At 33.8% G+C, this 14,379-nt stretch overlaps 1 protein-coding gene across 23 annotated transcripts in view; it reads left to right on the top strand.

Moving 5' to 3' along the window:
- Window positions 1-14,379, top strand: part of LOC103567621 (phospholipid-transporting ATPase ABCA3-like) — a 223,642-nt gene that overhangs the window by 109,414 nt on the left and 99,849 nt on the right. For 17 of the 23 annotated variants that reach the window (XM_070568409.1, XM_070568408.1, XM_070568411.1 and 14 more), the window contains 4 exons: window positions 3,210-3,364; window positions 10,818-10,973; window positions 11,324-11,534; window positions 14,051-14,201. In XM_070568409.1, coding sequence (XP_070424510.1) covers window positions 3,210-3,364; window positions 10,818-10,973; window positions 11,324-11,534; window positions 14,051-14,201 — 673 coding nt within the window. The remainder of the gene's footprint in view (window positions 1-3,209; window positions 3,365-10,817; window positions 10,974-11,323; window positions 11,535-14,050; window positions 14,202-14,379) is intronic. The other 6 variants (XM_070568430.1, XM_070568413.1, XM_070568426.1 and 3 more) reach the window with 2 other exon arrangements.

Genomic DNA, 14,379 nt, shown 5'->3' on the forward strand with positions numbered 1-14,379 from the left:
GAATGTATATTTTCTGCTGTTGGATAAAAGGTTTCTTAGGTCCATTTGGTCTATAGTGTTATCCAATTCTGCTGTTACCTTGGTAATCATCTATCTGGTTATTTTATCTGTTATTGAAAATGGGATATTGAAGTCTCCATGTAATATAATATTTCTATCTATTCTTCCCTTTAGTTCCGTCAATGTTTGCTATATATATTTAGGAGTTCTGATGTTGGTGCATGTATTTATAATTATTATATCTTCCTGCAACTTTACTGTTTTTATCATTATATGATAAAATCATTATATAATCATTGTATAATATTATTCTCTGTCTCTTTCAACTGATTTTACTTAAAGTCTATTTTGTCTGGTTTAAGTATAACCACCCCTGCTCTCTTTGGTTACCATTTGCATGGAATATCTTTTTCCATGCCTTTACTTTCTGCCTGTGTATGTCCTTAAATCTAAAGTGAGTTCCTTGTAGAGAGCATGTAGTTGGATATTGTTACTTTATCCATTCAGCCACTTTATATATTTTTGATTCTGTTCCTTTACAGTTAAATTATTGATAGGGAAGCACTTACCATTGCCATTTTTAAATTGTTTTCTGTCTTTCTGGTAGTTCTTTTGTCCTTCTTTTCCATTCTTGCTGTCTTCCTCTGCGTATCATTACTTTTTGTATTGACAGGCTCTGATTTCTTTCTTTTTCTTTTGTGTGTATTCTATAGGTATTTTCTTTGTGGTTACCTTGGAACTTACATAAAATATTTTATAGTTATTATATTTAAGCTGATAACAACTTAACTCTAACCAGAAACAAACCTATACAGTTTTTTAACCAAAGCAGTCTTAAGAAAGAAGAATAAAGCTGGGGGCATCAAGCTTCCTGATTTCAAACTATATTACAAAGCTATAGTCATCAAAACAGTGTGATATTGGCATAAAAACAGACATGTAGAGCAATGGAACAGAATCTAGAGCCCAGAAATAAACCCACAAATGTATGGTAAATTAATTTGCGACAAAGGAGCCAAGAACATACAATGGGGAAATGACAATCTCTTCAATAAATGGTCTTGGAAAAACTAGACATCCACATGCAAAAGAATGAAACTGGACAACTATCTTACACCATACACTAAAACTAACTAAATGGATTAAAGACATGAACATAAGCCCTGAAACCATAAAACTCCTGGAAGAAAACATAGACAGTAAGATCATTGACATCAATCTTAGTGATGATATTTTGGATTTGACACCAAAAGCAAAGACAACAAAAGCAAAAATAAATAAGTAGGGCTACATCAAACTAAAAAGTTTCTGCACAGCAGAGGAAACCATCAACAAAATGAAAAGGAACCTACTGAATGGGAGAAAATATTTTCAAATCATTTATCTGACAAGGCAGTAATATCCAAAAATTAAAAAGAACTTGTATAACTCAATAGCAGAAAAACAAATAAAAAATGAGCAGAGGATCTGAATAGACGTTTTTTCAAACAAGACATACAAATGGCCAACAGGTACATGAAAAGATGTTTAACATCACTAACCCTCAGGGAAATGCAAACCAAAACCACAATGAAATCTCACCTCACATCTGTTAGAATGGCTGTTATCAAAAAGAAAAGAAATAAGTATTGATGAGGATGTGGAGAAAAGGGAACCCTTGGGCACTATTGGTGAGAATGTAAATTGGTGCAGCCACTATGGAATACAGTATGGCGGTTCCTCAGAAAATTAAAAATATAACTACCATATAATCCAGCAATTCCACCTCTGAGCATTTATCTGAAGGAAATGAAAACACTATCTCTAAAAAGTATATGCATCCCCATGTTCATTGTAGCATTATTCACAATAGTCAAGACATGAAAACAACCTAAGTGTCCATCAACAGATGAATGAATAAAGAAAATGTAGAGTTGATCTTCCTACCAACTGGATTGTTCACTTTGGGATAATCATATGAATGCAAAATCTCTATCTTTAAACTTCTTTGGGGCCTCTTTGATGTGGCAGTTTAGCCTTTACCCTAACTCAGTGGTTCTCAAAGTATGGTCCTCTGACCAGCACCATCATCAGCATCACCTGGTAATATGTTAGAAATGCAAGTTCTCATTAATGGTGAATGGATAAAGATGTGATATAGATAAACATATAGATATAGATCACACACACAATGAATATATATATACACACACACAATGGATTATTATTCAGCCATTAAAAAGTAGGAAATCTTGGTATTTGCAAGAACATGGATGGACCTTAAGGGCATTGTGCTAAGTGAAATAAGTCAGAGAAAGACAAACACTGTATGATCTCACTTATATGTGGAATCTTAAAAAAACAAATTCATAGATACAGAGAACAGATTGGTGGTTGTCAGAGGTGAGGGATGGGAGCTGGGCTAAATGGTATTTGAGGGCCAAAAAGAAAAACTTCTAGTTATAAGATAAATAAGTCATGGGTAGATAATACACAGCATAGTGACTATAGTTAATAATACTGTATTGTGTATTTGAAAGTTGCTAAGAGAGTAAATCTTAAAAGTTCTTATCACAAGAAAAATAATTTGTAGCTATGTATGGTGATGGACATTAACTAGACTTAGGTGGTGATCATTTTGCAATATATACAAATATTGAATCGTTATGTTGTACGTCTAAAACTAATAGAATGTTACATGTCAACTATATCTCAATTTTCAAAAGGATATATATTTTTAAACAGGATAAATGATTCATAGGGTTTAAATGGTTTTATAGTTTCTTTTCTACATATTACCAAATAGTTCCCCACAAAATCTGGACTGGTTGTTATTAATATTTAAGTTTCTTGGGGACAAAAGTTACATATTCCAGATATGTTTTTCATAGCATCTACACAGTACCTAACATGGTTCACAAATATCTTAACTGGCTGATGACAATGCAAATATATTGGAAGATAGCAAATTATTTAAATGTTTTTATCTCCAATATAGTCCATACTCGTAGAAAATTAATATAAAAAAGATAAGAAAAAGAAAGAAAATCAAAAGCTAGCTAATCCTACCACCCAGATGTAACTATAATTTTCCTGAACTATTCTCATGCAGGAGACGGTGCTAAATCTTTTGAGTAATCCACCAGTAGACTGAATTTGAGGTGCTGATTTGCAGCGTCTTATGTTCTCACCAAAGCACAGCTTTTGTTATGTCTTCTGCTTCCTTGTAGGTCGCTACCCTCCCACCAGAGGAGAGGTCTATATTAATGGATATGACATCTCGAAGAATATAATTGAGATTCGAAAAAACTTGAGCTTCTGCCCACAGCATGACTTGTTGTTTAATGACTTGACAGTATCAGAACACCTTTTTTTCTATGCTGTGGTAAGTCAGAGATTTTTTTAAATTATATAGTAAATTTAACTTTTTTCTTTTAATGTACAGATCTATGAATTTTAATACATTTAACCAACACCACAATCAGAATACGGAACAGTTTCATCACCCCAAAACATTCCTTTATGCCACTCCTTTGTAGTCATCCCTCTTCCCCTGAACCCCTGGTAACCACTGATCTATCCTTCATCACCATAGTTTTGTCTTCTTGAGAATATCATATAAATAGAATCATATAGTATGTAACCTTTAGAGATTAGCTACTTAGAGCATAATGCCTATGAGATCTATCCATGGTTGTGTAGTAGGTAATATGTTTCTTTTAATTGTTGAATAATATTTCACATTTGGATGTAACACAGTACACCAACTGAAGGACATTTGGGTTGTTTCCAGGCTCCACACATATGAATAAAGCTGTTCTGAATTTCACGTACAGTTTTTTTTTTGTATGTAAACATAAATTTTAATCACTCTCAGAGTAGGATTACTGGATCATATTATAAATGCCAAACTGCTTTCCAGAGTAGCTGTACCATTTTGCACCCCCACCAGCAAAGTATGAGAATTTCAATTGCTCCACGTCCTTGCTAGAATTGGGTATTGTTAATACTTCTTTTTTAAGTTTAACCATTCTAATAAGTGTGTAGTTGTATCTAATCATGGGTTTAATTTACAATTCATGAATGGCTAATGATGTTGATCATATTTCATGTGCTTATTTACCATTTTAATAGCCTCTTTGAGGAAATATTTGTTCAGGCCCTTTGTCCTTTTGTGTGTGTGTGTGAGGAAGATTGGCCCCAAGCTAACATCTGTTGGCAATCTTCCTCTTTTTGCTTGAGGAAGGTTATTGCTGAGCCAACTAACATCTGTACCAATCTTCGTCTATTTTATGTGGGATGCCGACACAGCATGGCTTGACCAGCAGTGCTAGGTCCTCACCCAGGTGCAAACCTGTGAACCCTGGGCCGCTGAAGTGGAACCTGTGAACTTAACCCCTATGCCACTGGGCTGGGCCCCCTTTGTCCATTTTTTTAATTTGGGTTATTCATTTTCTTATTACTGAATTTTTGAAAGTTCTTTGTATATTCTGGATGTATGTCTTTTGTTGGATATGTGCTTTGCAAGTATTTTCCCCAATCTGTAGCCTGTCTATTCATTTTCTTGACAATGTCTTTTGCAGAGGAAATTTTTTAATGTTGAAATCTAATTTATCACATTTTTTCTTGATGGATCTTGCCTTTGCTGTCTTTTCTAGAGCTCATGCCTAACCCCAGGACATGAAAATTTTATTCTGTATTTTCATCCAAATTTTGGTAGTTTTACATGTTACACTTAGATCTATGATCCATTTTGAGTTAGTCTTTATATAAAGCTGTAAAGTTTAGGTCTAAGTTCATTTTTTTGCATTTGGGTGACCAATTGTTCTAACACCATTTTTTGAAAACACTCTGCTTTCATGATTTTTGCACATTGTCAAATATCAAATGGCCATATTTATATGGACTTATTTCTGAACTCTCTTTTCTCCTCCATTGAACTATGTGTATATCCCTTTGCAAATACCACACTGAACTGATTAGTGTAGCTTTACAGTATGTCTTAATATCGGATAGTACTATTCACAACTATATTTTTTAAAAGAGTGTTTTAGCTATTATAGCTTCTTGGCCCTTCCAGATAAATTTTTGTATTATTTTTTATATATCTACAAAAATTCTGCTGTGATTTTGATTGGTATTACATTAAATCTATATATCACTTTGGAGATAATTAACATTGTTACTATGTTGAGACTTCAAATCTTTGAACACAGTATCTCTTTACATTGGTTTAGGTCTTTGATTTCTTTTATCACCATTTTTAGTTTTCAATATATAGATCCAATACCATATTACCAGAGTTAATGTGTGTGTGTGTGTGTGTGTGTGTGCGTGTGTGTGCGTGTGTATTTCATTATTTGGAGCTTTAAAAATTTTTTGATGTCTAGTTACTCATTGCTTCTACATAAAAAATGATTGATATTTGTGTGTTGACCTATTAACCTCTGACCTTGCTAAGCTCATTTATTAGGTTTAGGAGGGGATTTTTGTAGTTTCCTTTTATATAAAGACAATCATGCCATCGGAGAATAAGGGCAGTTTTGGTTTTTTGTGCCAATCTGTGTGCTCTTTATTTCTTTCTCTTGTCTGTTGCACTGGCTAGGAACAGTATGATGTTGAATATTGTTATTGAGAGTGGGAATCCTTGACTTGTTCCTGATCTTAAGAGGAAAGCATTCTGTCTTCCACCATTAAAAATTTTTTTCATAGGCACCCTTTATCACCTTGAGGAAGTTCCTTTCTATTCTTAGTTTGCTGAGAGTTTTTAATAAATGAATGTTGCAGTTGGTCAAAGACTCTTTATATATCTGTTAATGATTATGTGATTTTTCTTCTTTAGACTGTTAACATGATAAATTACTTTGATTGATTTTCAAATATTGACCAGCCTTACATTTGTGGGATAAATCTCACTTAGTCATGGGTTTTGCTAACACATGACTGAATTTGGTTTGATAATATTTCATTCAGAGCTAAGTTTATAAGGGATGTTAGCCTCTAGTATCCTCTTTTTGTTTTGCCTTTGTCTGGCTTTGGTATCAGGGTAATACTGGCTTCATAAAATGAGTTGGGAAGTGCTCCCTCTTTTTCTATTTTCTGGAAGAATTTATGAAGAATTGTTTAATTTAATTCATATTTATTTAATTAATTTTAATTTTAATTTATTTCTTCTTTAACTATTAAGTAAAGTTCACTAGTAAAACCATCTGAACCTGGAGATATGTTTTTGATGTTTTTAAATATGAATTCAATTTATTTAAGAACTAGTCTATGATCCAACAATCCCACTTCTGGGTATATATCCAAAGGAAACAAAATCAGAATCTTGAAGAGATATCTGCACTCCCATGTTCATTTCAACATTATTCACAATAGCCAGGATATGGAAACAACCTAAATGTCCATCAACAGATGAATAGATAAGGAAAATGGGGTATATCTATATAATGGAATGTTATTCAGCTTTAAGAAAAGAAGGAAATCTTGACATTTGTGACAACATGGATGAACCTGGAGGACATCATGCTAAATGAAACAAGCCAGATACAGAATGACAAATACTGCATGACCTCACTTATATGTGGAATCTAAAATAGTCAAACTCATAGAAGCAAAGAATAGAATGGTAGTTGCCAAGGGCTAGGGGTGGAGGGATAAATGGGGAGATGTTGGTCAGTGGGTACAAAGTGTCTGTTACACAGGGTGAATAATTTCTGGAGATCTAATGTACATGAGTGAGATTATAGTTAATAATACTGTATTGTATACTGAAATTTGCTAACAGGATTGATCTTAAGTGTTTCTCACCACAAAAAAAAGGAAAGAAAATGAAAACTATGTGAGGTGATGGATATGTTACTTAGCTTGATTGTGGTGATAATTGCATAATGTGTGTGTGTGTGTGTATATATATATATATATATACACATCCGTATATATGTACATATACATATATCAACTTGTACACCTTAAATATTTATAATTTTTAATTGTCAACTATATCTCAATAAAGCTGAAAAAAGTTCAATTTATTTAATAGTTACAGGATTATTTATTTCATATTGGATTATTTATTTCATATTGGGTGAGCTATTGTACTTAGTGATTTTTGAAGAATTGCTCTATTCCATTTAAGTTGATGACTGTATGCATAAAGCTCTTTGTAGTATTCCCTTATTATCCTTTTAATGTCTGTGGAGTCTGTAGTAATACCCTCTCTTCTTCCTGATATTGGTAAGTTGTACTTCTCTTTTTTTCTCTGTTGTTCGTACTAGAATTTTACCAGTTTTCATGATTCTTTTTAAAGATCCAGCTTTTAGCTTCATTGCTTTTTCTCTATTACATTTTGGTTTTTTATTTCATTTGTTTATGCTTATATATTTATTATATTCTTCCTTCTACTTCATTTGGAGGTTTTCCTCTTCTTTTTCTTGTTTCTTAAGGTCAGATCATTGATTTGAGGCATTTCTGCTTTCTAACGTAAGCATTTATTGCTATGATTTTTCCTCTAAGCACTCCTTTAGCTACAATCCATAAGTTTCAATATGATTTGTTATATTTTCATTTTTATTCAGTTCAAAATATTTTCTATATTCCTTGAAACAGCTTCTGTGACTCACAGATCATTTGCAAGTATGTTCTTTAATGTCCAAGTGATGTAAAGTTGTCCTGTTTTCTCTCTGTTATTTTTAAGTTTAATTCTGTTTTGGTCAAAGATCATACTTTGTGTGATTTCGAATGACTTAAAATTGCTAAGGTTTTATGACCCAGGATATGATCTATCTTGGTGACTGTCCTATATGCACTTGAGAAGAATATGTTTTCTGCTGTTTGGTTGGAATTTTCTATAAACATCAAATAGACTCATAAACTTGATGTTGTTGTTTAATTCTTCTATTTGCTGATTTCTGTCTAGTAGTTCTGTTACTGAGTGAGGAGTATTGAAATCTCCTACTGTAATCATATATTTTTCTTTTCATCATTTCAGTTCTGTTCATTTTTGTCTGTGTTTTAAGTTCTGTCATTAAGTGCATGCACATTTAGGATTGTTATGTCTTCTTCGTGAAATGATTCTCTTATCAATATGTGATATCCCTCTTTTGTCTCTGGTAATTTTCTTTGCTTTGAAGTCAACCTTCTCTGATAGTAATATAGCCATTCCAACTTTGTTTTGATTGGTGTTCACATAGTATATCTTCTTCCAACATTTCCCTTTAAACCTACCTATATCATTAAACTTTGAGTTTCCTGTAGACATTGTATAGTTAGATCATGTTTTTATATAATCTGTCTCTATCTTTTAATTGATGTGTTTAGACCATTTATTTTTAATGTAATTATTGATATATTTACATTTAAGTCTACCACTTTATTGTTTCTTTTCTATTTATTTTTACTGCATTTTTCCCTCTGTTTCCCCTTTTCAGTCTTCTTTGGAATTATCTGAACATTGTTTAGTATTCCATTTTGATTTTTCTTTGTGATTTTTATTATATCTCTTGTACACATTTTTAGTGGTTACTCTAGGGATTATAAAATACAGACTTAGCTTTTCACAGTTATTTAGAATCAATATTTTCCAACTTTATTTGGAATGTAGAAACCTTAGTACATTGTATGTTCCTCATCCTCCTCCCTTTACACTAAAGTTGTCATATATTATACCTACATATATTGAAAACATCATCAGACAATGTTATGTTTTTTGCTTAAAACCACCTAGCATGTTTAAAGAATCATAAGAAAATAATTATTACATTTACCATTTCTGTTGTACTTTTATCACTCATGATGTTCCAAGTTTTCTGTATCATTTCTCTTCTGTTTGAAAAACATTCTTTAGCAATTCTTTTAGATCAGTACTCTTGGCTATGAATTCTCTTAGTTTTCCTTCACCTGAAAGTATCTAATTCACCATCATTCCTCAGTATATTTTTGCTTGATGTAGAAATCTGGGTTGACAGTTCTTTTCCTTCAGCACTTCAAAATGTTCCACTTTCTGGATATGATGGTTTCTGATGAGAAATCTGAAGATACCTGAATTGTTCCCCTGTAGGCAGTTTGTCATTTTTCTCTGGGTGCTTTCAAAATTTTTTCTTTGTCTTTACATTTCAGCAATTTGGTTATGATTTGTCTGGTGTGGATTTCTTCGAGTTTTTCTGGGTGAGGCTCAATCAGCTTTTTCAGTCTGTAGGTTTGTATGTTTTACCAAACATGGGAAGTTTTCAGTCATTATTTCTTCAAATACTATTTCAGCCACATACTCTTTCTTCTTTCCTTCTGGAACTTCAGTGACATAAATGTTAGACATTTTGTTGTCGCAAAAGCCCTTTGGGCTTTTTTCATTTTTCTTCAGTCATTCTTCCCTTTGCTGTTCAGATTGGATAATTTCTATTGATCTACCTTCCAATTTACTGACGCTTTCCTCTATCACTTCTATTCTGCTACTGAGTAGACCAAATGAGCTTTTTATTTTAATTATTAGATATTTAGTTCTAAAGTTTCCATTAGTTTCTTCCTTATATCTTCTATATGTTGATGATACTTTATATATTCATTCCAACATCTGTGGCATCCTTTAATTGATTTCTGTTGATTATCTTTCCCTACATGAGTTGAGATTTTTTGATTCTGTTTGCCAAGTATTTTTTGTTTATACCCTGTATGTTTTCAACAATACCTCATGAGACTCTGCATCTTGTTTATATCTTTCCTGTGGGCTGTGGTTCCAATGTCAGTTTCCAAGTCTTTGCAGTGCTATTCCAGTCTCTACCATGTATGTGTTATCCATTGGTCAGCTCACACCTGGGTAGAGGTTTTCTCATTAGCATAATTTTTAAAACTTGGTATGCTGATAGGATTAGATCCATGTAAGCAAATGATGAGGTAGACACATGAGTTCATAAACAACTTTAAAGGTGTCACTTTCCTGCTCCACTCTCCTGTTATCTTCCCAGTATTTTCTGGCTCCCCAGGATTCCTTTCTCAGCCCTCTAGCCAGAAATCACCCGCTTTCATGATTGTGCCACATCCAAGTGACAGAAAGACAGAGAGAGTGGTAAAAAGCAATTGGGTTTGGCCTTGTCCTCTTGGAGCCATAGCTCCAGTGAACTGACAAGAATGTTCCTCTCTCTCAGAGTTTTGGCTCTTGCAGGATTCCCATTCTTTTCTACTCTTGCCACCCTCCCTGCCACAAGATTTCCCATGAACCAGGGCACAAGAGAATAGAGGGAAAAATGGGATTGCCCCTCCCACATTCTCTCAGAGCTTTAGGAGTTTTCCCTTTTCCACTCCTCTAGCCAGAACTAGAGAGTTTGTCCTTAATCTCATTCTACCTGCACTACAGTGCTCATTTCCAGGCTTTGGATCACTTTGAGTTCAGGCTAGGGGATACAGAATGGAAAAAATGGTAAACTCAACACTGGTTCAGTGGTACTTCAAATTCTGGTGTTCTTCCTGATCCAACAGCTGATATTTACTTTTTATATTTCTCCAGGTTTCATAATTGATTTGAGTGGGAGATAAAAGGGTGTGTATGTTTACTCCATAATACCCAGAAGCTACAGATACCTTTCTTTTCTCCCTCTGTTCATGAGCTTCGTGTGTCTATAAATTCTGAAAATTTGTTTTTTTAGGAACTTTCCTTTAGACATAAAGGGAGGCAATGGGAAGAAGACACTTTTATAGCTGATGTAAGAGCTGCTGTAAAATGTTTTAAGGATATAGTTGAAAGAAACTTCATTTATCTATATAGATATATAAGAAAAGTTATAATCTAAGAACTTTAATGAAGATAAAGTTGGATGCACCATGTAAATTCTGGCTCCTCTTTCTAGGTAAAAAGACTACATCGAAAGGTGTATCCTATGGAAATTAACCGCTTGCTGTCTACTTTTAACCTGTTAGAAAAGCGTGATACTTTTTCAAAGTCACTGAGTGGAGGAATGAAGCGCAAACTCTCCATCATTATAGCACTTTTAGGGGACTCTGAGGTATTAAAAAGGAGAGAATGAAAGAGAGAGAAAGAGAAATGCACTAAAAATGAGTTCTTGCCAGCTCGTCTAGAAAACTCAGCTGACAAAAACCTGAGAGTTGATATTTGTGATACCATAAATCTTAAAGGAACATTGCCTTATGTTAATCAGAAGGAATTTGCATTATTGGCTCAGCTGTTATAATATGGTTTGGGATTGTTATTATTATTTTTCTAGAGTTTTTCTCACTATTTTTAGTCTAGACTCTGTATCTTAGCTTAAATGTATTCTCTTAGAACTGTAAGTTATCCTACAAGTAGCATAGCATCAATTATGAATGGTCATGGAATTGTTCTTCTGGTTTTTAGGTAGTAATACTTGACGAACCATCATCTAGCATGGACCCAGTCTCAAGGAGAGTCATCTGGGATCTCCTTCAGGAGAATAAACACAATCGTACCATCCTACTGACCACCCACTACATGGATGAAGCTGAGATCCTGGGTGACCGCATTGCCATCATGGTCAAGGGGACCCTGCAGTGCTGTGGCTCTTCAGTCTTCCTGAAACAAATATATGGTCTTTCTCTCTTTGATCATTCTTAGGATATTGATGCTTTAATAATATTCTTCTAACATGATTTTAATTATATTTTGCCAAAACTTCAGTGACTCCCTCTGTCCTGTTAATTAGGTCTCAGCTATTCTAATTGATTTTTAAGGTCCCTTGCAATCTGGATATTCCCTATATATACTTATCACTTGTTCTCCAACACATACCTTCAGACTCAGGAAATACTTTTATCAACCTACAAAGGGCATGCTACTGACATTTTTCTGTGTCCCTGGAATGCAGTTTGCCTCCAGATAGATTTATTTTATTGAGTAATTGATTGGTTGATGAGGAGAGGAAGTAGAGAAGTCAATAATCTCTGATTCTAGTTTCTTGTTTGCCAAACCAATATCAAATCCCCAGTGTGATGACATAACTCTAAAATGTGGCATTTGACAGTAAGGAGGTAGTGCAGAATGAAGAAATCATATTAGTGGAGTAAAACAGTCCTTAACTTTGATAAGTATATGGCTTTTTTAGGAGATAAAACTGAAACATCACACAGTGAATTATTGAGGGCTAAAATTACAATAATAGACATCTAAAATTGGAGAGTATACCTGGAAATAATTAAGGATGGACTGCTTCATTATTCATTTATTCAGTATTTGAGATCATTCAACTCATTAATTATTTTCTCTATACTAGTTACTATGGTATCCACTTTATATATCATATTTAATATTCAAATAAGAACTATATTTTATAGAATACAAAACTTGGGCGCAGATATATCAAAAATTTATCTAAAGTCATATTTATATACCCATTTAGTTCTTCAAAGTTTATTCACCTTACAGGTCTGAGTTTGTACAATTGACTTATAAGGGGTTCTACATCCAAAATTAGATTCATGCCATCAGAAGTGGGCATGCCTGGATTATAAGCCACATGATTTAAACAGCTATGCTTTTGATAAATAAATCATTTATAATAATTTCTCATAGCATTCACTAATTTTACTAATTATTGGTAAAATAGTACATAACATGTAAGTAGATATTTTAAAAGTTGTAATACTTTGGGACATTCAGATCCCTTCTTATTGATGCTAAACCTTAAATATGTTTACACTGGACTTCTTATGTTTTAATCAAAAGCCTAGGATTTGTGTTTGCTTCTTTGATTGCATAGGAAATTCCATGTTGGTGTCAGCATTCAACTCCCACTAGGTACCTTGCCTCACTGCAGAAGGAGGCATTTTCAATTGATTAGAGCCTTAAGAGGACAAGACAGTTGAGAAGCTTATTATGTCATGATTCCTGAGAAATGAAAAACAATTTACATATCCTTTTGTAAGTAAACCAAAAGTAGTTTTGGTTCCCGTAGCTAGTAAATAAAGGTAAGTCAATTCATCCTTTGGATGTTAGTTGCCTCATTTGTAAAATGCAATAACAGTGTCTTCCCTACTATAAGCCAGGTAAATAAACCAGACTATCTATGCTTAAGACCTATTAGTCACTTCTAAAAAATCTTAATGAGAAACATAAATGCAAATACAATGACCATTTAAAATGTTTACATTTAAAAGGTATGAGATTTTCCTCCAAGTTCAGAAAAGACTTTCTCTATAGGCTAACTAAGCACTAATTAGGTATAAGAGTTTGATTTCTTTAAGTTCTCTAATCAAAAATTATATTCTCAGAGGGGCTGGCCCAGTGGTGCAGCAGTTAAGTTCACGTGCTCCACTTCAGAGGCCTGAGGTTCGCTGGTTTGGATCCCAGACACGGACCTATGCACTGCTTATCAAGCCATTCTGTGGCAGGCATCCCACATATAAAATGAAGGAAGATAGGCAGGGATGTTGGCTCAGGGCCAATCTTCCTCAGCAAAAAGAGGAGTATTGGCAGTGGATGATAGCTTAGGGCTAATTTTCCTCAAAAAAAAAAATATATACATATATTCTCAGTTAGGCTTTCCATGGATCTGTCTAAAATTTAACAACCTTCCTTCAACATTTCATATCTCCATTCTCTGCCTTATTTTTTCTAACACAATATATATTTTAACTTATTCTTCTATATTATTATCTGTCTCCTTTGATTAGAAAGTAATGCTTATAAGGGCAGGAATTTCTGTCTGCTTTATTCACTGCTTTATCCTCGGGGCCTAGATTAATGCCTGATACACAGTGGACAACCAATGATAATAAATGAATATTTATCAAGATTACAGCTTCAAAAATAAGTAGCCAAATTACAGGGCCTTTCTTAATATATCCGCTGTATCTGGTTATATACACTAAATTATTATTGTTCACTAAGGAAATTATTGAAATTATATAGGAAGTTGCTATTTACCCAATGTCTTGGTTCTTGGAGCAGCATTTGGAAGTTTTAGGTATGAGCCTTGTCTTGTGACATACCATGTCTTCTTCCTTGTGGACGTAGTTGACCTGAATCATAGAGAGCCTAATCTGGTCTTACAAGGACATGTAAATGTACAAAACTGCTTTATCTGGTCTTCTAAATGGTTTCTCTCAGGTGCTGGATATCACATAGTCCTGGAGAGGGAACCACATTGTGATGTTGAAAAGGTCTCTGCGATGATTCAGTCTCATATTCCAGACGCCACTTTGGAAAACTGTACTGGAGCTGAATTATCATTTATCCTACCCAAAGAATATGCACACAGGTATAGATTCAGAGAGTTCTAGATGGGTGGTTTGAGTGACCAGAAATCATTTTTAACTTACCATATTTAGCAAGTTTAGTGAGTAGTATTTTGATAACAAGCCAGATCTTCAGTTGTAACTGTCATTTACCAACTAAAGTTGAGAAGTTCACGGCTGAAGCTTTCTCTCACTGAACAG

Source organism: Equus przewalskii, chromosome 12 (assembly GCF_037783145.1).
Source record: "Equus przewalskii isolate Varuska chromosome 12, EquPr2, whole genome shotgun sequence".
Lineage (NCBI taxonomy): Eukaryota > Metazoa > Chordata > Mammalia > Perissodactyla > Equidae > Equus > Equus przewalskii.